The sequence below is a fragment of the Magallana gigas genome, chromosome 3, assembly GCF_963853765.1.
Source record: "Magallana gigas chromosome 3, xbMagGiga1.1, whole genome shotgun sequence".
Taxonomy (NCBI): Eukaryota; Metazoa; Mollusca; class Bivalvia; order Ostreida; family Ostreidae; genus Magallana; species Magallana gigas.
In genome coordinates this window covers 31,648,118-31,675,380 of record NC_088855.1, presented here as the reverse complement: position 1 = coordinate 31,675,380, position 27,263 = coordinate 31,648,118, and the positions used below count along the sequence as shown (strand labels likewise).

General features: G+C 33.8%; 1 protein-coding gene across 1 annotated transcript; it reads right to left on the bottom strand.

Annotated features, from left to right (window-relative positions):
- Positions 1-517: 517 nt before the first annotated feature.
- LOC105319376 (uncharacterized) lies at positions 518-24,731 on the bottom strand. Its single transcript, XM_011416893.4, has 10 exons — positions 24,315-24,731; positions 21,998-22,151; positions 21,493-21,620; positions 21,043-21,130; positions 20,659-20,783; positions 20,417-20,510; positions 19,427-19,944; positions 18,433-18,517; positions 2,157-2,431; positions 518-1,572 (listed from the first exon to the last, which is right to left on the bottom strand). The coding sequence occupies exons 1-10, from the start codon at positions 24,340-24,342 to the stop codon at positions 1,481-1,483; spliced, it is 1,587 nt and encodes a 528-aa protein (XP_011415195.3). The 5' UTR covers positions 24,343-24,731; the 3' UTR covers positions 518-1,480.
- Positions 24,732-27,263: the final 2,532 nt, after the last annotated feature.

Genomic DNA, 27,263 nt, shown 5'->3' with positions numbered 1-27,263 from the left:
TACCCCGGTGATCATCATTTGACAATCTTAAATTTACACTGTCTGAAGATGCTTCCAAACAGATTTGTGCTTTTCTATCCTAATAGTTTTTTGAGAAGATTTTTTAAAGATTTTCTCTATATATTCCTATGTAAACCCCCCCCCCCCCCCATTGTGGCCCCTACCTCCCCTGGGGAACATGATTTGAACAAACTTGAATCTACCCTTTCGGATGATGCCTCCATACAAATTTGAGCTTTTCTGGCTTAACAGTTTTTGAGAAGAAATTTATAAAAAATATAAAGAAATAATTTTTAATAATTTTGAATTATCTCTCCTTTAAAGAGTCATAACGCTGTTTACATTATGTAGACCTAGTATCCATACACAAGTACTACTAGTATTCGTGTGTTTGTCTTAGTAATCTCTCGTATGACCTTTACCAAAATTCCTTAACAGCATATCCAAAACTGTCCGATCACATGTAAATAGTTAGGTGCATCCTGACTCCATCATTAATACCAGAATATGAACAATGTTACAATAATACATTTTTTTATTTGATATTCTTCTAATATGTACAACCTGCGATAGATTAGCATTAAATCTTGTAGTGTACATTCAAATTTTGTTGATGAATGCTAAGGAGACAGGAAATGTGCAAGGGAAAAATTGATAATTTTTTGTCATTTTAGAAGCATATATAAGCAATAAATGCTGAAACAAGAATACAACATCAAATCATAGGTAATTAAAAGTTATATGTCGAATCAAAAAACGTCATTAATTATAGAATGGATGTGTATGAAATGACTTCAATCTGTAAAATGATATTTCTAAATTAAAAAAAAAACAACATTACAGCAATTTTTCTTGTGATTCATACACAAGTGAGCTTTGAATCATCGGCCCTTAACCATTCTTGGTCGTCTCTGTTTCCACAAAATCCACTTAAACTTTCCAATGAGCGCTTCTATTTAAAGTCACTAGTGAGGCAGATACAATGTCATTGTGTAATTTTGGTGACTCTATAACAAGGAAATCTAGTAGTTCTCCTTATTTGATATGACGTGACAATCTCGTATACTTATGCGGTTTTCGTTTACTAAACAAAGCTAGTATTGCTTAAAAAATAGCAGAATTTTGCCTGGTTTGCCTGTTTTCGGTGCGTCAAATGTCATGTTGTAAATTTTGAATTTACTGCATGGGTGTGAATACAAATTTACAACAAGACATTTTGTATTTACACCCACTCAGTTTATTTAAAATTTACAACATTACACAAACATAACCGCGTGACATTCAAATCGAATCATTAAAAACAAAGGCAATGCAACCCATGTAAATCGAACACACCATCAAGCATTGACCGTTCGTGCATTTAGAAATTTTTATCAGTTTCGGCAATTGCCTGTCAGGAGCATTTTCCCATGGTTGTAAGTTTGTGAGACACGATTGAAGGAGCAACATTTTCTACACTGTAGTATGAGCATACATCGAATCACACCGCCGGATTTGTCAAAAACAATGTAACGAAAAATGATAGGAATGACAGAATAATGGAAACGCTCGACCTCCTGGAAGAAGTTGCACCTGTGAAAAAAAAATTAAATTAATTAAATTCCTCCAATCAAATTAAAACAAGAAGATATTGCGATTGATCTTGAATTTAATTTTTTTTATTTTTAATTGTAGTAAGATTTTTTTTTATTAAAAGGGTTAAAAAAAATCTTGAATAGAACAGCTGAATATTTTAAAGCAGAAATCGTAAAGGATTTACGGCCTATGAAGTGAATGTTACTTCAATCGATCCCCCACATTGGAGAGGATCACACATTTAGGTACTGGATTGTGACGACCAAACTTGGCATTATAAAAAAAATGATTCATTCAAAATGAACATTTCCCTTCAATAATGCGTGAAGTATGCAGAACCATTTTAACAAGACCTTGGACTTTCGGTACGACGTAACTATCATGTTCATGTGTCAAAACAAGTTAAAATGACGGTGGTTTCGAGTGAAATATGCGTAGATTGTATAGCCAAGATTTATGAATATACTATAGACTGTGTGTCCAGCAATAAAGTAGACAGGCCTACGTCACATTGCTATTTGACATAACTACCCAAATTCCAAGCTCCTGTTAAAATTGTTTTAAACTTTCAAAATTCATACCATTTCTTTTACATTTGATGAGGCCGTAGTTGTGGCCTGAGCAGATAGGAAGGTCTTCATCCTCATACGAATCCTCCTGAGTTTGAGCACAGGAGGAGTTCCGAAGATCCTGAATCAATATTATATCTCTGCGGACGTTAAAAGTACAGTTCCTTAAAACGCCGCTGCTAAGAATCTTATTCACTTTGTCTCCAACAGTGGAATGCATCGCTCTGATATCTTCATATCGGGTTGTTTCTTTTTCATATAGACAAGCTGTCAGCGAAAGTAACCGCCTGCAAAATGGGAAATCATGACTGTAACAAAATTAGTAAAAAATTCAAAATACCTTATGAAAGATAACTCAAATGTAACAAATCCATAACTGTGGTAGGACAATAAACAAAGAAGGGTCAGATTACTGCACTGTCAATTTTTGTAATGGTTTTAGTACATGTATGTACCATTCTAAGGAGGACGTGGACATATTACACAATCATTCAGATTTTGTGTCTTTCATATGACACACCAAAAAGTCAAGTAATCTTACAAAAAAAACATTCAAACTTGGCACTTTGCAACAGACTGTTTTCTTCACTCGCATCATACAAGTGCAAATTCGAGTTCATTGTATTACATTTTATGATTACATATATTAACATACAAGTATCCTCTGTTAAGGATGACGTTTACTCAGAATGAAAAAAAATTCCACTGATGATAATGAAAAACCAACTATTGTGTGTTATAGACCTTTTATTAAGGTCTTCCGTTGGAAACGGAAGACCTTTCTATTATTGTGCGGGTTAAGATTTTTCTTATTTTTCTTTTTTTTTTTTGTTTCCTAGACGCGAACTTTGAGGCTTCATATCTTGCTCATTTCTGAACGGTTTTTGCTCAAATTTGCAGGGCTAATGTACTTTACAAAACACTATCTTAAGCAATTCATAAAATTTAGAATTCCCTTTTGGTTAAAGAGTTATTCCCCTTTTAAAATTTTTTAGGGCCTTTTGTTTCCAGACAAAGGCTCCGAGACTATGATAGCAGGGAATGGGAATCCAACGAATTTGAATAGCAGAGACATTGTAGTGGTGCACATCAGTTTTTGTTTTTCGATTACTTTCCTTATTTAGAAAAAGGTAGGGGGTCAAAAAACAGGATTCAAAAAATTGCAAAAATTTAGACATATTTTCCTTTATATCTTTTAAACGAAAAATAATTTGTTAAAACATGTAGAATAAAAGTTGTGCAGAATACCAAGGGCTTTTATTTGACACCAATAAAAAAGGGCTGGACCCTTAAATTAAGGGCCAATAGCCCCTAAAAGTGTTTGCTTTATAACTCAAAAACGGTTAGGATTTTGATATGGTTGTCGCTGGAAAAGTTGTTTGTTGGGATCTCATAAAGGTCGTAACAATATTATTTTGTAAGTGATTTGTGTAGTATGAGTGTAAAAAGCTTTACATGTTGACATGTACCTGTTTTCATTTGAAAAGTAAACGAAAGTCTTTGTGCGTACAACTGGCATAAAGTTGCCGCAGAAAGTATGCTGGTTTATACAGGAGGCAATAATTTATTAGAATATTTTTTTGTTGTTGGAGTACATGCCTTTTTTTTAGGAGTTTAAGTCATTGTTGCTAAGTTCTTATAGTGCACAATCATTAAAAACGGCAATTGGAAAACAAAACATTCTTTTTCTTTTCTAGTAAACCACAAAATATGGAATTAAAAAACTCTATGCATTACATTTTATTTATGAACTCCATGCATTTAAAATCTACCTTGAATCAGAGCTGTGTGTATGTGTACCATTACGTAAGTTCTCCCTCGCCCGCGGCCGAGAATATCGGTCACCATGCTCGCGGCTGGACTACCTAGCGGTCAGCGGTTATCTAATACACGAGAGCTGTGTCTCTCATATACATGTATGAGTTTATTTAGCCGCGAACTCAAGAATTGGTTTCGTTTTGATTACACACAATTTTTTATGGATTAAACGATTGGGTGTCAATTAAGAAATCGTTCAGTTAATTAATAAAGGCAATGTCATTCTCAATCTAAAGCAATAATAGACACAGATCAATTATGGGTTTTAAGTTTAAAATAAATAACTTCTATTTGATAGAGTATGTTCATTATACTGCAAACTTTTCAAATCTTCCTGGGTTCTGAGCTGTGCCTGTCTGTGCGTTGTACATGTACCTTTACGTAATATATCCTTCGCCCACGGCCGATGAGATCAGCCACGGCTGCACTACCTAGCGGTAATTAAGCGGTTATTTAATAGACAAGATTCTCACACCGCGACGCACACTTACATGCATATGAACGTGTTTGAGTTAATATAGCCGTAAAAACGGGAACTCCATCTTGTATTTATTCAATTGAACATTTGAGTGTAAATGAATATTAATGAGCGATATTACTCCAAATCGTACACATCGTAAGACATAAATTAATGGTTAGTTAAATTTGTTAATGTAAAATATTTTAAACACTGTACAAATAATGTTTTAAATCACCCCCCCCCCCCACACACACACACAGAAATAGTAAAGCTTTAAATGGTGATCGTCCCTCGCACATGGCTGAGGAGAACTTCGTGTTCTTCTACATGTACCTTATCACGCGTTCATGTTTCATATTTTGCACGGACACAACTACATTTTATTATGTTTTCAACTAGTATATTCGTTTAGGATGAAAAGAAAGATGAAAAGATAAATTCATTAAACTTGTACAGTTGATTAAGCATTGATTTATAGATAGCGTACAAGGTAGTTTAAAAATCAAATTATAATCAAAGCTCCATGTAACATGTTTGCGGTAGGTGCTAGCACGATAAAAAAAAATGTCCTGAATTGAGGCATTCGATGATTTTTTTAAATTTTCACATAAATTTTAAACAACTTTAGATTAGATTCTATCGGTCACATATTAATCCCTTCTGTAGTTTTTCTACATGGTCGTTCGTTTCTTTGTAGAAGCGAACTCATTGCTGCCCCCCCCCCCCCCCCCCCCCGTCCCGCTGACAGGAGTTCGCGCTGGATTTTTTTAATTGTCAAGATCTATCGAAAATCATTTTTGGTGGCTTCTTTTCATGTGTAACATTTTGTTTCACTTTCCTACCCGTTTGTTTATTCGGTCAGTCTGTGTAAATTCAATCGCCACGTGCGACCGAGAATCTTGTGTCGCTTCAGCGCACACAGCTCTGAACATATATAGCCCCAGGTCATCAATTGTTATATAATTGAGTAACAGTTGACATTGTGCTTTTACATAAAATAATAAATAATAAAATCATCCAGAAAAAAAGTTACCGTAACTCAATAGTCAATACCAAAAATAAAATCCGTATGATTGCAAACTGAAATCGGTTTTTCAGTATTCGGCGGGATTTGATTTTTCTGCTAACATTAGTATTTTTATTGGTTTCAGAGATTACGATGTAAAAACACAAACAGTAAATACACCTGATATTATTTACATTGATAATGTTGAAAAATATTTAAAATTAAATTAGTCACATTCGTAAGATAAAAATGTTCTACGAACAACCGATTATTTTTTCCTATGTCGTATCATTCGTAAATAAGTATGTTCTGTACATATATATACATGTACCTCAGAAAAAAATCAAATGATTACACAAAAAAGAAAGTTGTAATAAGTATTTCGGAATTTTTTTCTGAAAGTAATTTCACATTGTATTGAAAAGAACAAGAAATAAAAATGATTTAATTTTTTGACTCAATATTCGTATATATTACCGGCGCTTCGTACATGTGTAACGGCGTACAGTGTATAGATTATTATAATCTGTTCGAATTAAATACCATGCGTAAAGATTCCCATAATAATTACTAGTAATCGCATGACTGTGTACATTGTAGGCAAATCCCTGTGTGTTAATTACTTCTAAGACTCTTTGTTTTCCGTTAACAGTGGTTTAAATAATTTTCAGATAATTAATAAATTTTTTGTAATTTAAATTGTATGCTTCATCAAATACTGATTCCGATTACCTTGAAGTCATTAATTTTCCATTGGCTATTGACAAAAAAAAAGAGACGCTTGACAATCCAATGAAAACAAATACACAGAGTTTGATTGACAGGTTCAGCCAGGTGCAGAAGACACCCGATGTACACAGTCAAATGGTCTCAGTAAGAGTTATCGATGTAAATAAATAAAAAAATATATATGCTTATAAAAACATGATCGTTTAAGTTACAGCGAAGTACATTGAAGCGTTTTTAGGGGTTTACTCCAGAAAAGTTTATACCTAATGTTTTGACTGACCTTTGTCCAATCAGATCGTAGCTGGGCGGAGTTAAGACATTGCCGCTCGTGACTTGAATGAGAGAAAGAAAAGAGAGAGAGATTATAAGTGGTGCCGATAAAGGAATAATCATTAGTTATAAACTTGCAAACAAATTAATTAAAGTCTGTATATAAAAATTACATGTATATCCTATATTGTATAACTTTAAAGCGTTTTAAAAACGATGGTGAAAATTTCTTCGGCCGCGCGCCGTCGACAACATGCACATGGATAAGAATGACGTAGCTTATATCCAACTAAATTTCCGAGCATGGAGTCCGAGAATACGGACATTAAATATTTTGAAATGCGAACGAATGATCACTTATGAACATGATGAATTTAGATGTAGTGTAAAGGAAAGGCAAGGAAGGCGGATGCTTAGTGGAAAAGTAAAACGTCTAAGGTAAAGAATGTTTCACACTGAGTAACCATGAAGAAAGTTTTTATACAAAGTAAATTTACAACCTATGTTTAATTCCAGAAAGATTCGTCAAACTTTGACTTGATTATTAACGGTAACACTTGTAATAAAAACAGTTTCTTAAATATTCGTACAGTCTTCGATGTTTGACATTACCTTATCCTATTACTGATGTATATCTAGATATCGTTGTTCCCTGGTTAAAGAATTTCAAAACACTTCAAAGTTTCATAAATTTATAAGATATACTATACTATGTCCCGAGTTTTTTCTTCCACCACTTTTTGCTTGATATATTCAATATATGATTCAATAATAGTAAATACCTTAGTGCTCAAACTACGTTCATCCACTTACATGTATATGAAAAATGTCCAGATTATGTGTTGAAACGCCCCCTCTACCGCTTCAGGTTTAAATACACATCCCAATATTGAAAGTCTAAGGGGATTTTGCATTGCATCAGCCATTGATAAGCCCGGATGATAACGTTAAAAAATTGCGCGAGGTATCCCGATTACTTCCGAATGAAGAAAAGATGTAAACATTTCCCATTATAAATATCCGTAAGAAAATTGTTTTCGTTCCTGTGAAATTTTATGAGTGAAAATTGTTCAATAAAGATATCTTGATATATTCCCTTTCATCAATTTCAGTTGTGTTTCTTTCACAGGTATGTGTATTTTTATTAAAAATCATCAAAAATTGATGGAAACAATAACTTGGGACATACTATAGACCGTGATTTTTCACTTTATACGATAACTATTGTTGATAGGTAGTTCACTCATCTGCGTCATCTATAATTTACTCCATTAACCAGTTAACTCTCTCTCTCTCTCTCTCTCTCTCTCTCTCTCTCTCTCTCTCTCTCTCTCAAATTAAGTCACGACCAGTATTGTCTCAACTCCGCCTTCTACAATCTGAATGGACAAAAGTCAGTCAAAACACTACGTAACAACTTTTCTGGAGGAAATGCCTATTAAAAGCTTCATCATTTCTTGTAGAATTTTTTTCATTAAAATATCTACATGTACAAAAGAGTTTTGCCAATCACAAACAGTTTAAAGTAATGTAAAACACGGGCGCCATTTTGAAACAATTAAATTGTCAGGAGTTCCAAATGAAATCTGATGAATGTTTCACGCGGTTCTAGCACGCTTTGCCCGAAACGATTTACACGCTTTGCCCGAAACAGTAAACGGTTTACACGAAACGCTTCACAATCACACGAAACGCTAAACGGTCTACACGAAACGTTTGTCGCACGTAAGTCGCACGTTTTTGGTGTAGTAGTACGTTTCAGGGTCTGTAAATTTTGTCATCACGCAACAATTCTAAACTTGCACATAGTTTTAAAAAATTTAGAAATATTTTTAAATAAAGAAGTTATCTTACAGAAAAGGTTACGTGTTTTGTAGGCGGGTTCGGTTTTTAAATCAAAGTACTGATGTACTGACGGGAGTTGATTTTATCGAATATTATTTATTTTAAAATCAACGATATGCTAGTTTGCTTGGCAAGTAGTTTGTAATCTGCATTTAAATTATGCACATTTTTATAATATTGTTGTGAAGTGATGTTAGTAATTGGATTTATTTATTCGTTAGTATTAAACGTGACAAGTGGTGAGGGGTAACTTAAAGTTACTACCCACCTGAGTTGTGTCTTGAATAGCCTAGCCGACCGGGGGACGTCTTTACTATTCCAGGTTATGTTCACAACTGAGGAATAATCAATCAGCTGATCGGAATGCCGAACCCGATCTTAATTACATATACTACATTCCTCCCCATTTTAATAAAATCACACCGTATGGCACAAATCAGAATTTCCGACTTAATGCCAAAATCTTAAAATCAAATGTTGTATATTACACATTTATTTTCTTACTAAAAATCACTATACACAATTATAAAATCAACACAATCTTCCTAGACATTCCTTAAAGTCCTCTAATAAAATGTCATTTCCCTTGTCGGACAAATGAATTCCATCTCCCCTAAACAGTGATTTATTTTTCCAATAAATTTTATTTATTTTTATTTTTTTTAACAATATGATCTTTGATGTGCCCAATTTATTTACTACTACTTTCCCTCCCTTTTCTTCAACGAATGATCCTAGTTCTTTATTAATATAAATTTTCTTCTTTTCTCCCTCCCAGCCATCAATTCTACCCCAAAATCTCCTGGATAAAACTTCCGAAAAAATCAAAATTGTATTTCCAAATTTTTCAGTAAACAAACTTATATCAGTTTTCATTTTCTTGATAAGAGGTAGTGAGCTACAAAAAGAAATATCATTGGATCCCAAGTGAATAACCATGATATCAGGACTATTGTTATCTGTCAGAGAATTAACAGTTTCGACAAGGGAACACCATTTCATTCCAAGTAATTTGAACATTTTTTAGACCAAGATCTGAGGAATTTAGCATTGTTGATCTTTGATGTGCCCAATAAATAAATGAAGAACCCACAATAAGTATTTTCTTGTTTTTCTGAAGATTGTTATTTTTCAAATAAACTGTATGAATTTTATTCATGTCTAAAAGAATGCTCAATATTTTCCAATGGTATATACTTGTGATATTTTGAGCTGGGTAAGGCATTTTTGTTAAAGGGAAATGTTGTTTTGTCTCGTTCAAATAATATAAGATTTGTTCAAGGTCATCCTCTTGCCAGATTGCTCCTTGACAGGACATGAATCGTTCATTAGTGTTGATGAATGATAGTGTTTTGACCATGTCAAACTTGGCCAAAAAAATAGATATCTCTTCAATCCATCTTTGACCATGAAGGTTAATATCATATCTGCAATCTGTGGAATCATCAAAATGTTCTTTTTCCAAATGTAATCTTAGAAACCTTTCTTGGCCAAACCCTAGTTCACATTTCCAGCAAGATGTTCTAGGATACATAAACCAAGGAATATGTTCTTGAATGACATGTCTTCTTACATGAGTAAACCTTGAACTACATACAGGACACTTTTTTCCCTTTTTACCTAATGTAGAACCTTTTATATGGTCTAGGAGACAATCTTCTTCATAATCTGGTTCAAAGTGACTCTCCTCTAAATCAGACATTTCTAAAAGAATTGTAATTTTTATTTACAATATTATATACTGTAACTTAACACTAGTTAATATAAAATTTAAGCATGTTTTTTTTTTTTTTTTTTAATATAATTATGATAAAAACAAATAATTCATGGAATATGTTATTCACATGCATGCAGAGAGATTAATTTAATCCTGTACGAAATCCGCCAAGTATTTGGGTCTCTGTCTTGTTCTTTTTCCTCTTGTTATATCCTGATTTGTTCTATCTGCAGAATTGGAGTCTGAACTAGCACTCTGATGATGCATCAGAATATCCGACGCATCATCCCTAGCATTGAAAAGGTTAATAATATCAGAAACTTTATCTTCAGACTCCAAAGCTGCATTTAGAGATTCCTCACTAGTCTTTGATTCTTTGTCATTCTCATCAAAAATTTTATTTCTGATTCTTTTAACCCAGCCGGGATAATCCAGATCTTGACAAAGTTTGATGCGGTCATGATGTACAACAGTTTCTCTATTTCTCTTATCAATGACCTTAAATAAGACAGGTGATTTGACTTCAGTTACAATGTATGGACCCTTCCAAGGTGATCTTAGTTTTGCACTTTGACCCACTTTTGTAGCTGAATCTATTCTAAGAACAACATCTCCAATATTATATGTATTTTGATACAATTTTGTGTCATAATAGCGTTTTTGTCTATTTTGAGCTTTGCCAATATTATCACGTGCAATTTGATGACATTCTGTTAAGTTTGTTCTTAGGTCCTGTACATACTCAGGAGCTTCTTTCTCTGGATTGTTTAAGTCACATGTACCTAAAATTAAATCTATAGGTTGGGTTGTCTCCCTTCCAAGGAACATAAAATTTGGTGTGAATTCAGTCTGTCTGTTTTCTGTTGCTCTAATGGCACCTGCAATCTGTTGCAAATGAAGATCCCATTCATGTTGTTTGTTCTTAAGATAGCATCGGATTGCTTGTAATACTGAACGATTATATCTTTCCACTTGACCATTAGATTGCGGGTGGTAGGGTGTTGTTCTCGTTTTATATAGCTATTTGTAACAGATGACACAGTTTTTGCATAAGTATACCATCTACATTCTTTCCTTGATCTGAGTGAATTTCTGTGGGACAACCATACTTAGATATAAAATTATCAACCACAGCTTTTGCTATTGTTTCAGAATTGTTTTTGTTACAAACATTACAATTCTGAACATAAAGTTTTGAATCTTGAGACATGCCATACCAAATTGCGCATTGTTTTAATTTTTCATAAGTTTTGGTTTGACCTAAATGTCCTGCTGTTCTGTTGTCATGACATTGTTTTAAAATTTCTGGTTGCATCTTTTTTGGAACAACAAATAAATATCTTGTATGTATATGGTCTTCCCATAAATAGTACAGTACACCATTTTTTACCTGTAATTGTGATTCACATGCCCACAAATATCTAACACTGGGACTACTAAGAGATAACTCTTTCTGAGATGGTTTTATCCCAGACTCTAACCATGTCTTAATCTTGTAAAGATCATAATCTTTATCTTGTTCTTCAGCTAACTCCTCTGGAATAAACATATCTGACAAACCTAGAGGAATTGCATTCAAATTGTCAACTGATCTTATTGTCAAGGGAACAACATAATCTATGTCATTTTCAAAAGTAGACCATTGTTGTTTTGCTCGCTTACAAAAATGACAACCACCACAAGGTAATTGATTTAACTCTACCCCAGGCTTATAGTCATTACAAAGGTTCAAATCATCTGGAATTCTCGACAGGGCATCAGCATTGCCATGATTTTTACCAGGCCGATGTTGTAAAATAATGTTATATTGAGACAATTCCTCAATCCAGCGTGCAAGTTGACCCTCAATGTTTTTGAAGTTCAAAAGCCAGATTAAACTATTGTGGTCAGTTCTTAAAATGAATGTATTTCCTAACAAAAAATGTCTGAATTGTCTTGTAAAGGTAATTATTGCTAGGAGTTCTTTTCTGGTGGTACAATATTTTCTCTGGGCTGGTGTCAACACTTTACTTGCAAAACATACAATTTGTTCTTTACCATTCTGAATTTGACATAATTCAGCACCAACTGAATTATCTGAGGCATCTGTATCTAAAACAAAAGTATCTTTTGAATTTGGATATGCTAATGTCAATGCCTCAATGATGCATTGTTTAATGATATCAAATGCAATCTGATTCTCATCTGACCATGTAAATTTTGACTTTTTAGATGTTTTCACTAGTTGATACAGGGTATGTGTAATTTCAGCATAACCTTTTACATGATTTCTATGGTAGTTTGCAAATCCAAGAAAAGACTCTAATTGTTTTGTATCTTTTGGTATTGGCCACTTCTTAATTATTTCAATACTTTCAGGATTGACTGATATACCATTTTGACTGACTAACTTCCCTAGAAATTTTATCTCTGTCTGATAAAGTTCACATTTCTGAGCTTTTAATTTCAAATTGAACTTTTCAAATCTAGAAATGACAGAAGACAGATTCCTAGTATGAGAAAGCATGTCCCTACCTAGAATAATGACATCATCTAAGTAAGCTAAGCACTCTTTCCATGTTAGACCTCTTAAAACTTCTTGAATAACTCTACTGAAAGTAGCTGGACTATTGCATAGTCCAAATGGTAATCTAACATGTTCATATAAGCCATATTTGGTGGTAAATGCAGTTTTGTGTCTATCTCTTTCATCGACTAAAACTTGCCAATAACCAGAAGCCATATCCAGTGAACTGAAAAAGGTATTTCCCCCTAGTGTATCTATACAATCTTGTATATTTGGAATGGGGAATGCATCTTTTGTTGTTACTTTATTGAGGGCCCTGTAATCAATACAAAATCTCATTTTCCCATCTTTTTTTCTCACTAATACAGGGGGAGATGCCCATTCTGAATTTGAGGGTTGAATAATGTCTTTTTCAAGCATTTGATCGATGTAACTCTTTTCTTCATTTTCAAAACCCATTGGTGTTCTACGAAGCTTTTGTTTGATAGGTCTTCCTTCGTCAGTGTTAATTTTATGTGTTATCTCCCCATTAAATAGCCCTAAATCAAAATCGTCTTTCGCAAAAACATGTTGGAATCTATTTAACAAAGAGAAAACTTCATGATGATCTTTCTTATCTAGATTTGTAATTGATCTCTCATATAAATCTTGCATGTGCATAGGTAACTGAGATGTTAAATTGTCTGAGGATGGGTTTTTAGCAGATGTATCTACCTCAATTGTATTGAGAGAAAATTCTTCTTCATCTTCCATAGAGATTAACTCATCTATTTCCATACCAAAACCTACATTCTTACCCTTTTTTAATGTTATGAATCTATCTGTAGGGTTTCGAAAAGAAATTTTTGTTTGTCCCGCACTAATTACAGAATTTGGTGGTAATAACCCATCTGAAATATTTTTGTCTGTCTCAACAAACACAAAGCAAATCTTTGAAGGGTTTGTCAATCTGAACGGGTATAAATTTAACTGATTGTGGTGGTATAACAGTTCTTTTCTGCAATGAAACTCTATATATCTCAACATCATTCTTTGAACCCTCTGTTTTGATTTTGGTAATAGGTATTAATGCTTTATCTACTGTCAGAGTAAAGTTTTCCAAATTGATGATGCAATTGTGAGCTCTCAAAAAATCTAAACCAAGTAATAAAGAATCTGCTATTTCTCCCACTACAACATCCCATCTTTGTTCTGTAGGCCCTATTCTTAACTTGACCTGTTCTGCTATTTTGCCATTAATGATGTTATTTTTTCCTGCTCCTTTTAGTATGATATCTTTCTGAAGTAGGGGCTTTGGTTTTAAACTCTCAAAAAGTTCATAATTCATGACAGTTACTTGGGCAGCAGTATCTATAACAGCATTGATTGTTTTGTTGTTTACAATACAGGGAACATAGAGAGTGTTTTTCAATTTGTTTTTGTTCCTGTAAAGTTCTTTTTCTATGGTTTTAAATTTTACTTTAGGAGGAGGCCTATCTGATGTATCTGAGTAGGTTGAAGAATGGCCTACATCTCCAACCGATTGAAGTTTAAAGGCTTTGTCTGAGGTGACGGTGACCTATTCTTAGACTGAAATGGTAAACTACTACTTTTACTGATAGGGCATTCTCTCGCAAAGTGCCCTTCTTGGTCACACTTAAAACAAGCTTGTTTTCTAGGACTGCTAGAAGGAGATCTAAACATTCTTGTATTTTCTCTACTGTTTGATCTAGACCTGTTTGTTCTAAGAATTTGAAGAATATCATGAATATTGTTTTTCATTTCCCGATTATCTTCTTCAATTCTTTTGACCCTTGATTCTAATTTGGAGAGTCTTGTCTGATCTGTGAATTGATTTGATGCTTGTTTTGTATCGTAAACAGCCCTAACTTTGCTTATGTTTTCATCATCATCCTCACTCTCACTTTCAGAACTCTCAAACTTCACCCTTCTTGTCTCAGACTTTCTCACACCTAGTATTAGTTTTTGGTTTGTGACTGCAGTTTTCATGTATTGTGTTGCCATATCTAGTGTAAGTGGGTTCTTGTCCATGGCAATGAGGGCAGCTTGTTTGTTGTAACAACCTCTCAAGAACGCATCTATGGCCACGGTTTGGCGGCAGTCTTCTGGTGTGTCTGGGTATCCATCAGTGGTCATCTCTAGAACTTTGTCTGCAAACTCTTCAACTGTCTCCTCAGAACCTTGTTTGACATCTTGCAGTTGTCGTCTGATAATGTGGGGAAGGTCTTTTTTCCCAAACCGTTCATCAAGCTTTGCACTCAGCTTTTTGAAACTTTTCTGGTCTGAAATTGGTCTAGAGCTGAAATATTTCAAAGCTTTGTCTCTGAGGCATTCAATCAATTTGTCCAGCTTTTGTTCTTCGGACCATTTATACCGGGATGAAATGTGGTTGAACTGTGTGAAGAAAGGTTTCCAGTCATTTTTTCCGTCAAATGTTGACATCTTTGGTGGACTAGGACCCTTTGACTGAAGCGTATCTGCAAATCCAGTTGGGTTTGTTGATGATTTCCAATACACCCCATGTGGTGCCAGCTTGTCGACTTCCCTGTTGATCTTTTCATCTTCGAGTTGTTTTAGCTTATTTTCTAACTGTTGCATTTTGTTTATCCACTTACTGTCTTGGTCAACTAGTCTTTGCTTCATGAGTGCAAGTTCATCGTCCTTAACAGTCATTGTTTTACTAATTGTCTTTTCATAATGAGATTTTGTGTTTTCTAATTCTGTTTGAAATTTTTGTTGTAATTTATTCAGTCGTTCTTCATGTTCTAATGTCAAAGTCTTTTCTAAAGAATCTAATTGTTTTTGTCTAGCAGTAATGTCTTTTTCAGATTGTGCAATTTGAATGTCCCTTCTTTCTATGTCTTTTGCTTGTCTGAGAATTTCTGCTTGTAACTTAGATACTTGACTTGACAGATCTTCAACATTCAACTGTGTTTTTTCTTGTTGTTTCACTCTCTCTCTGAAAACAATCACACCCTCACTCACAAGGGGATCCCAGATTGTGTTTGGAACTGTTGACATTGTTTTTAGGTCTTCTAATGACAAAGAGCCCCTCTCATCTCTCAACTTAACAATAGCCCCAGCCCTTTTTTCTCCAATGTTTGGAATTGATTTTAATTCTGCCAAATTGGCATTGTTTATGTCTACAGGGTTTGAACTACTCGCCATCTTAATTGATTAATGAACACCAATAAAGACAGAAGAAATAGACGTATTGTTGACTTCTCTATCAGAAAATCCGACAGAAAAATCTCGAGTGAATTTTGTTTTTAAATTTGTTATCAGAAAATCCGACAACAAAATATGTAATTTGTAAGAAGAAGATACGAAATGAAAGAAAACCCCAAATGACATAAATCAAAACAAATATTTTAATTGATAATACCTTACGAATTCACAAAGAAAAAATATTTGGCGCGAAATCCAAATACACAAATTACACTTCACCGATCGAATAATCCTGCCGACAACGCCAATGTTGTGAAGTGATGTTAGTAATTGGATTTATTTATTCGTTAGTATTAAACGTGACAAGTGGTGAGGGGTAACTTAAAGTTACTACCCACCTGAGTTGTGTCTTGAATAGCCTAGCCGACCGGGGGACGTCTTTACTATTCCAGGTTATGTTCACAACTGAGGAATAATCAATCAGCTGATCGGAATGCCGAACCCGATCTTAATTACATATACTACAATATGATTTCTCTGACTTTTCCGACAAGAATTTCGAGAAAACCTCTAATGAATCATGTTGTGTTATATTTTGAAATAGAATTGATTTCATCAAACTGTGTTTTGGTATTCCAAATATTTCAAAAATTGTATGGATCCAACCAATAATGAACTCTAGTCTCGTTCAACCAGATCTTCGGCTGTCTCCGTTAATCTCCGACAAGTAAGAGATACCAGGTCACGTGATAGCTTGATGATGCGACCTCTAAATATAGACTGACTCTCTACTTGCCGGAGATGTAAGAAGACAGCCGATGGTTGAACGAAACTATATATTGAACTCTGGCGTAGGAATACACACGACTACAAAAAACTTCTAATTGTTCGTACCATTAAAAATCTGACTATTTCCAAGGTATTTATAAATAAGTTTCCTTTAAAAAATGCTTCAGCGTATATAACATCAAATTTATCGATTATTTTCAAGAACGAAGTCTTGTCAGCGGCGATGATTTGTGCTTAGGTGCAAACACAGTTTCAGTTTCGGTTTGCTAGAGTAACTGCATAGGAGAGATGATTAAAATCAACTCCCCAAAAACACAATTCCTGACATGAATCATGAGTACATGTAACAATGCTTGCTACCCTCTGAAAATTTAACTCCCCATTAAACATCTCATTTTTAAAAAAATGTTTGAAACGATTACATAAACTGTGTTCGACAGATAGTTTTCCTTAAACATTTTCTTTCTTTCTTTTTCAAAACACGTTTTATATACAGGCTTTCAATCACAACACATTTTTATAACAAAAGCAGAACTGAAAGTTTAGTCATTATAATTTATTGACACCATATCACATACATTTTCAACTCGCAGCAACAACGGAAGACCTACTCGTGGCTTTGCCACGAGCTCTGCTCTAGTTGTAGTGTTATTTTTCATTTTCAAAAAAGTAGGTCAATGACCTACTTTTTGAGTTAATGGCCATTGTATATTTTTGGAAAATTAAAGGAAAATCACTTAAAATTTTACACTATGATTGAGATTTTCTTAATTGTGAAGATAATACAAATTGCTCAACACTTTTGAAAATGAAATACAATTTATGAATGACAGTGACACTAAATACATACAAAGCATTAAGTTTTCCTTCACAATTTTTATAAATATTCCAGTCCGAATTTCCTCTATCACTTTTCAAATTCCTACCCATTTTTGTTCCAATTTTACAAAAAATTGAATGATGATAATATAAAAACATTTATAGTATTAAACTACTTTTATTGGTCTTATTCTGTTGGCATATAGTTTATATGAGGTCAATGATCAAAATTTTGAGATATGGTGTCTTTTCTCGTTTTTAAGCATATTTCAATATTTTTTAAATTCATGCCATACGGTTATCATAATGAATAAATGAGGTAAAACTACCAGAAAATATGCAAAATTATATAGACTAAAATATAAAATCTTAACTTTTAATATTCGAGTACTTCCAAAAATGTTTTAGCAGAAAACAAAATTGCAAAATTTAGTCCGAATTTCCTCTGTTTGGCTAAAAGTCTATTTTTGTTTTGGCATAATTCCATAATATAGTAGAATTATCGAATGTTATGTCAATAATACTTCATTTCACAGATACTTTTTGTGTTTAGAACAAATTTTACTCATGAGATTGAACTTTATAACAATCCGAATTCGAGAACTCAAACCCTGAGTAAACAACACCCTTAATTGCAAGTGTCAGTAGTCCTGAGTGTATATATTAACGCAGGCATGGTGGGGATTGAATGTTTTTATTTTGCATTTCGTGGGAGGCAGATATTGAATCACAAATGCTTCATTGTCATTGGCACGACATGTATGACAATGGACATCATTGACAAATGTTTCTACATGAGCCATGAAAGACAAATGAAATTGATATTTCAGATTGACATAGATTACCCCCAAGGCTATTATCAAGTTATAATGGCTCAATTAGAGATGTGGCCAGTGGCTCTCTAGTTTTCTCAGATATTCTTTTCCAAAGACATTAAGCAGGAAGACCAAAAAGGGTTACATGTCGGGGACATACCAATGAGGATCTCGTATAACGCCTCCGTCTTCGAATGTTATAATATACATGTACTCCACTCTTTCTCTCGCTCTTTGTTTACTTGTTCAGAATGCATTCCAATAGAATGAATTACATATTCATGTTATGAATACATGTAAACAGTGAACATGCTCATTGGTGGGGAAGAAGGAACTGTGTACTTACAGGCACATTTCTGTTGACGGCTGATTGTCAGTAGATAACTTTAAGACTTCCTCATCCACACACTCCGGGGCGGACGATACCGATGCTGAACAGGAGAAAAACAAACCAAACACACTAAACGGTTATTGTTTCAAATACATGTAAACAAAGCACAAAGAACATTCAGTATATTGAAGCTTCGCTTTCGCCCCGATCGCAGTTAAATTAGTTGACAATTCAAATGGGATTTGAGCGAAGAAAAAGAAGAAGTTGAAACTAACGTACATGTACATGTAAATAATGTATTTGTACCGCTGCCTCAAATGTGTGATGGAAGAAAATCAAATGATAATTTCGTAATTAAGCCATATTGGGGCGAAATAATTTGCAAGAAATTCATTTTTAATAATCGGTAAATACAAACACTTTTATTTGTACCTCTTGGTACATTATGTATGTGAAACCTCTAATGTACCAGTATAGATCAGATCAGTGTATCAAAATAAACGGTGCTATTTCAAATCAAAACATGTAATTATGTAAACATTATTTTTTACGAGATGCCCATGCTCATTTTTTAATTAAAATTTGTGTTTTGCAAGAAAATAAAAGACAGATATTATAATTACGTCCTTTTCAGATTTTATCTATAAACTGCATTCAGTCGTAAACTCACTGAACCTTCTTGACCTCGGCTTGCTTTTAATGTGAAGGTTAAGTATTGAAAGTGTAAACCTCTCTAAAGAGCACGTAGGACTTTCAGCAAAAATATGTACTTCTACTTTAATGAATTATTAGGTACAAACTTGTACCAACTCACACAACTCGTTTGATAAAAACCGTATACCATCGCAAATTATGAGAGATCCTATATATATAAATAAGAAAGACAGTTTTGCCTGTAATTTTTAGCAGAAGAAAAACCTCATTGTTGTTAATAACACGTTGCTTCTTGCAAATCAACCCAGAAAGAAACAGATGCAAGAAAAAAGGAATTGTTGGTATTGTGTTGTACCTGTGATCTCTCTTGTTGTTGACTCCATTGTTTTCACTGTCTTTGTTGTCCTTTCTGTTGTTGATTGTTTCACAGTAGTTTCTTTCTTTGTTGTGGCATCTTCTAATCTTATTGGTGTCTTTATTGTTGTGGGTGTTGTTGACGTCATCGTTGTGGGTGTTTTTGACGTCATCGTTGTGGGAGTTGTTGACGTCATCGTTGTGGGTGTTCTTGACGTCATCGTTGTAGGTGTCTTTATTGTTGTGGGTGTTGTTGACGTCATCGTTGTGGGAGTTGTTGACGTCATCGTTGTCACTGTCGTTGACGTCATCGTTGTCGGTGTTGTTGATGAAGGTTCAGTTGTGGGTGTTGTCGTCGTCGTCGGTGTTGTTGTCGTAGTTGTCGTCGTAGTTGTTGATGTTGTTGTTGTACAGATAATTTCCAGTGCGTCATAACTATAAACATTTTTGAAAAGTTGTGTCGCCTCACGACAGACTTTGTCCGGATTAAAAACACAACTCTTAAAATTGGTGTGTGATCTGTAAAAAAAATCATTGAAGACTTAAGATTTAATCAATACTTTGTGTTTAAGAAAATTATCACTTAAGTTGTAATAGAAAAAACTGTTATTGATAAAAAATCAATATGCAAAGTTTGAGTTTTATATTACATCGTAGTTTGTTCTGAAATTTAAAAACAAAAAGTATATTTTGTTAAAAACTGGTTTTCCTGAATTCACGAAACATTTTTTATACCCCATGTCATAAAAAAAATACATGTATGTATCTCAGTATTATCATCGAAAACAACTAAGATCAGCAGTGATCTAATTTTGATCTGATAGCTTATATCCTGTACTGAAGAAGGTGTGGAAGAAAAATATACTTAATAAAGAGATATCTGTGTAGGAAAAAAAAGCAATAAGGATGAATAAAACGAGAGAGAGAGAGAGAGAGAGAGAGAGAGAGAGAGAGATTAGAGAGAGAGAGAGAGAGATTGTAGAGTACTTGCTCGCATTGAGTTGTGGGGTCCTCTTTATCAATATTTTCGATGTTCCAGTAACAGCTGTCAATGACTCCTATTGTCTCGTCCAGATTCACACATCCTAAAGATGAACATGGCTTCTAAGTTAGCAATTAATCATTTTTCTGAACGCTTTTATTAGTTAATGTACACTGTATTTGTTTTTATCGACATAGTACATTGATCGTTGATTTTCTAACATTCATACAGATATCATTTTCAAATGTTACCGGTAAGGCAAAGTTGTTCGTAATGTCTCGGCGTTGGTTTCTTGACGATATCGATGAAGAATGATTGATTGAACTTGCAGCTCTTCAATATCTCCGAAGCGCATGAAAGACTCTCTTCGTATGATCTACAACGCAATGCCGCATAGAGTATGATAAAAACCGATATAAAATGATGATTTATTTGCTGTTTTCTGAGTAACTATGTAGAAATCCATATCCGAAATTATTTTCATTGACTCATTAAAATTCTGATGAGATGATGATAAAAGCCGATGGAATTCCTGATTGATATGATGTTTTTAAAATAATAATATTGAAGAAATTCCATATGCGAAAAATATTTTCATGGACAAAAAGAAGGTAATGTTATATGTACAAACGCACGTGCAAAAAAGTTGGTATTTAGATTCCCGATACGCTGAGTATAGAATCTTGCTCTCGCATGTCTGGAATTCCAGGTAGTTGCTACAACCTTAAAAAAAAATGAACGAATTGAATTTTTGGAATTCAATGTAGTTGTTACAACCTATAAAAAAGTGAACATATTGCAGGAATGTTGATCTTCTGATAACAAAACCAACGTTTTATCTAAAATTAAGGAGGCTGGTTGGTCAACAAAGTACCCATCAGATCTACCTTGATTTTCAAGATGTGATTTGTTTTCTTTTTAGTTATTTTTAATAAAGAAAAACTTCATTTACTCTTTCAATTTTGGTACTGCACTATATCTTATAATTAATAGAGCTCTTCTTCTAAAGAAGATCAATACACAGTCTAAAAATGGCCACGACCATCGAACCCACTTAAAAATTCAACGAGAATCTAACAACTTACTTTCATTGCAAAGGTTAGTGGCATCTTTCATTGTTTCATTCCACTGAATCGCTAAGTGATCTTGGTCAACGCAGGACTTAGAGTTAGTCGTATAGCACTGTGTTATTGAGTTACCACTGATTGTGGACCTACATCATACAGACAAATATATTCATAGTAAAAAAAAGTCTATAATTTTAAAATATTTATATGAGTTTCTTCTAATAAATAAAATCAAATCGCACTCATGATCATATCTTTAGTGTGATTTTTTTCAAACGATGAAAACCAACAGAAAAAAATAAGTAGGTGTTTGCATACGTAGCAATTTCTATCTTAAAGTGTTTGCGGATATCTTTAATATTGCATAACACAATTAAACTTTCTGTAATCTCAGATCTCTGCAGTTAGCAATTCAAAAAACCCAACAAGTTCTTTGAACTCGCTCACACTTAAAATCCACTATAATTTCCACTTTCCTTCCAGTTTGACATCTTTAATTTACATTACTTGTTAGTACACTCACAAACATAGGTCTTTTTTGGATTCAGTGATAACCTGGTCAGGTGATGAAATGGACGATAACAATTCTGAGTCATAGAGTTCTTGTAACTGAGATGCACATTTCTCGGCCATCGAAACATTGCAAAGACCATGAGCGAATCCAAAAATTGTTGACACTGAAAAATATATATTGGTCAATATGTGGATCATATATGAAGAAATTGTCTAAATATATCTGTACTATAGATTTTCCCGTTCCTGACACATGTTAAATCTAATACAGTCTTTCACACTGTGGGTTTTTTCGACAAACTTGATACTTGATATTGTATTCAATACTCAAACGAATGTTAATGTTTTACACAAAGTTGAGAAATATAATTGGAATGCCACATGTATATCGAAGTACTTGTTGTAAATGTAACTGCTTGATTCGATTACATAATTATCATGATTTACGGATGCAGTTAAACGAAGGTTTTTTTCATATTACTATAGTATTACATTTCAAAGCAAAAAGACAATCTTTAATGGAAAAAATGCTGTAATTCTTAATGAAAATGGCTTTGTACGGAAAGTCAATTTTTATAATCTGAATTAGTCAAACTTTTTAAATTGCAAATTGAAATATGACCATATCCAAGTAAATTTTAATCATTTTAAAAATAACTATAAAATTCATATTTTTTATTGGAATTCTTCATTACGAGGAGATACAAAAAAGATTCTCGAGGAACGTGTCGTCTGACCTTAAGAGATTTCCAGGCACACCAATAAATGTATAGCGTCAATATAAAGCATGCTAAAAATATGTCAATTGATGTCTGTCAAAATATATATGAATCGTTCTTTATTCCTGTGCCACCCGTACCCCCCCCCCCCTCCCCACCCCTCCCCCTACACACGTGCGCGCGATCTTCCACACGTAACTCCAGAACCATTTGTCAAATCAGCAGCTAGTATAGAAATTAATGCTTTGTGTCGTTTCATTTTCATCGACTTTAATTGTGCTTTTCGATACTTTGGCTATCTTTGAACTGATTCAAATCTGCAAGCTTGGCACTTACGGTCTGTGAAGTGGCATTCTAAGTACATGTATATGAATGCATGGCATCGAACTTAATCTCGAGCTGGCACCAGATTCCTTTTGAGTAGATTCGTATGGCCACTCTTATGATTTCTCTTATACACACTTAATCTTGTTTGATGCATCTAGGTGATAAAGATGCTGGCATTTTTTGGACTCACTCACTTACTTATCGAAGTGAAATATGATTTAGTTCGACTGATCCAACACTTTCTTGATAAAATGAACGGAACAGGGAAGTTAAAGTTGGATTTGGAAAGGGGGGAGGATGTGAGCATGATGCCTGCAAGTATTTCTGTTGAAAATTATGTGTTATTGGCATTGATATGGCCGTGCTCAAGTTGTGAATTTCAGTAAAACCAAGCTCAAGTCACACAAATTAATAAGCATCCAGCTAAAATATTTACTGATATCAGTCTTATCGTGTTAATAATAACATTATTGTGGAAAAGATTTAAAAAGACTTTTCAAAAACAAGAACAAAATTTTGATGAGCTTTTTTTTTAAATCGATGTATTCATTAAATCGTTTTGCAATTTCTACTGCTTTGCACAAGCAGATTTTTGTTTCGTTATGATCTTTCATATTATAGAGGGTGTAAAGTACTGGAATGTCATGAGAATAATTACATTTCATTAAATACATGTACGTAGAAGTATATACATCTAAGGAAGGAAGTCAACATACATTACAAACTATTTCATTTATTCACACATAATACACAACGCAAACCGCAGACACACACGCACTTGTAAATCTACGTTTACAGTGACGAAAGTCCTGGTTTTGTTTGTTTGGCGATTGTTTTTTTTTTTCATACATGTACGACGAATGTATTTATTTAAAAGCAGAAAAAGTACATTATGCACCAAACCATATGGAATATGCTACACTAAAAGTCATAATAACGATTATTTATTGTTGGGGGTAAATGAAATACTAAAACCTGTAGATCTTAGGGAAAAAATCAGTACATTTTTGTTTCCGGAAAATTGCCCCATATGATATTTGTAATATAGAGAAACATAAAGCATTTTAAACCCTTACCTATGAAAATTAATAAAATTACTTAAACATGTAGTTCTTAGAAAAAGAAAGCAGAAAATCTCTGTATCCGGAAAATTGCCCCATAGGATATAATATAAAGAAACATTAATCATTTTAAACCCTTACCTATGGAAATTATTAGAAATACTAAAAGATGTAGTTCCTCCGGAAAATTGCGCCAGAGGATATTAAAAAAAACCCTTACCTATGAAAATCCAGACGCTGGTCCCCATCGTAACGACTGATGTTTAGCACTGGTTGGCTGTCCTCACGTCCTCCTCATACTAACAGACTTTCTTTTTTCTTTCTCTCTCTCTCTCTCTTTCTGAATAAGTTCAGGAAGGCGAACGTCTTAGTAAACAGGAAAACAGCGTTTTTCTGGCCTGCAATCACTTGAATCACAAAATGCGCTAATGCACTCGGTTGATACTTTGCGGATTATTTGATACGTGTACAAATGAATCGTACTCCGTTATACTTATGTAAATCGCATTTGGGATTGCTCTTCTCCTTTTTTTTTTAATCGGAAGTAATTGTAAGTGATAACAACCGGGAAATTAAAGACTTTTTGAATTTCTAAATCATTCTACAAACGGTCGTAATTGTTTTTCCTTGCTCCGCCTCGCTACATGCAACAATCTATGATTCTGACGAGAACTCCGTCGAAATATAAAATACACTGTTATGTCAATATTTTTCAAAAATTTCCTTTTCCTTATGTGTCCACTTGAGGTTTTGTTTATACCAGCGACGTATATATAGGATAACAAATTAAACGATAAAGAAATAGAGCAAATCAATTTCTTAACAATCAAGCAAGAAGAATATTCGGGCTTTATGAAATACTGGTAAACGCCGTTTTATGTAATGATAACATAGATGTACATGTACAATCAACATCATAGATATGATGAATAGGCCGCGTTCGTTCTAGAGGTTGGTGTTTGTGTGTGTGTCCACAAGTCAAGTACACTAATTAGAAGAACATTCCTATTTTTGTGTCCACTAATACGATTGAGATCTAATATGTTTAATATGCGTTTTCCCACTTCACTGCTTGTTGCAACATGATTGTACAACTTTAGGCATACAGTGACACAACCCAATTACAATGAATTGGTATCTGCGTTGTTTTCGAAATTTCATGACGTGTTAAGTTTTCAATGACTTGGAATTAATATGGCGGATGATAACATGTACACTCAGCGGTTAAAGAATGCTTCATTACTGGAAATGCCTGATAGCGCTGGACGTATGCTCACTTTCTTATCTATTGACATGTAAAAAAGACGTTTGCAAGACGGCAGGAGGTGGGCTGCAGAATGTTTAATGCAGCAAATGGGATTTTCCCTTTCTACCGAAAACCAGTAGTTTTATAAACATTTTACGACATTGTTCTTATGGCAGATTAAGAAAAAATATTTTGTGTTATTTCTTATCGTGCAGCTGCAAAATGAAGACAATATGAAGCAATTTTGTTCGTAGTGCAATATTCACACGTTCTTGCATTACGCTATCTTAAACTTTTATTACCCGCTGACTACTGATGATAAAGAAAAAGATAAAATTGGAGGTTGTCTGACAATATAACTGCATGTTTTTAATGGATGCAGCGGGATTTATATAGCATGTAGATACTTGTCTGTTCGTCCGCCTTGAAATATCCAGTTACCTCTATCATTGATACATTGTTTGGTTTTAATCTGTTCTTTCCCCCTCAATTAAACGTGTATTTTCCAAACATAACTGCCAGTGGAATTTGGCAAGGATACAGCATGTAAACAACAAATATCGATTCTAGTCAAGTAGATTGACAGTATATAATTTGAAGCTGGTAACTTGGTCTTTTATCCGAGTTCTCAATTGATATGTCAGCAAAGTAAGTGAACTGTTATTTGCGAACGAGAAAGTTTCACGAGACCCAATGGTACCTCGTTATCACGAATATATCTCGTCGCTATTCAGTCTTTGAATAACTCTCATATTCATTATTCTCACTGAAAAAGGCGCAATCGCGAAGATTTTTGTCATTTGTCAATCACGAATGAATCGCGAAATAAAGTCGACGCAAATAAAATCTGCTTTACAGTGCTACAGATTTAATCCGCTTATGTTCAAAAGTAAAGTTACTAACTTTAAATAAACTTAAGTATTTTGCAGATTTACAAAACAATTAACAGATGGGACAACAGATTACTTCCGTTATTTTTGAAACTCAAAAACACTAGTATATCGAAAGTTCTACATGTAGTTTAAACACATTAGAGAAAAGCATTATTTTTAGATGAGTGTCAAGTTTAAATAAACGCATCCCTACAATTACTGTATACAGGGGTTATTTTCGCATCGTGTAATTTTCGCCCTTGTACACTTGCAAACACTTTCGCCCAGTTCTGAATTCGCCTAGAGATAATTTCATTCTCTCATTTAAGAGAGATAATTTGAGACATCGACATTCAGCCAGTCTTAATTTTGCCGGTTGACAACGAGGGCGAATGGGGCAGAAATAAAACGAGGGCGAACTTTTCCGTGTATACAGTATAACTATGAGAAAATATGTATTTACGCCATATATACATGTACAATAACATTTCCTCATTACAATAATATAAATTATTGTAATGGCGTAAATGAATGGTTCTAGTTTTATCTACACCTTTCAGACATTATTCAACAACACAGCGGAAACACTACTGGAAGGAAACACGTATTGTTATATCACGGATACAGCTTTTTAACGCATGTTACAATCATTGTTAAAATTTTTCAAAACCGTTCACCGATATGCATTTCTCCATACTATGAATATTGAATACCAGTATCGATTTTGTTGGATTGACAGGAAAGAACTCTTCCATATCCCGTTTTCTTTTATTTCATCTTTAGTGTTATGATTTTTACATTGAATGAAAAATTTGAAGAATATAATATATGCATATTTCTTGTTATAAGTTGGTGCTTTGTTGAATTAAAAAAAAACACCCAAAAATCATATTTTTATGCATACTTTTTGTCGACATAATATTTACCGCATTCCTCTATTAATTGTCATACTTGTTTCATTAATTTGTATATCATTTGGTGCATTTTTATCTGATGATAAAAAGGTTGAGGTGTACATAAATCAATGTGACTGAACGAAAATTGAATTCGA

Coding starts and splice junctions, on each gene's coding strand:
- LOC105319376 (XM_011416893.4), bottom strand. CDS start 24,342: ATGGGGACCAGCGTCTGGATTTTCATAG. Junction 20,784..21,042: donor AAATACCAACTTTTTTGCAC/GTGCGTTTGTAC, acceptor ATTGCGTTGTAG/ATCATACGAAGAGAGTCTTT. Junction 18,518..19,426: donor AACAACAAGAGAGATCACAG/GTACAACACAAT, acceptor TCTCCTGTTCAG/CATCGGTATCGTCCGCCCCG.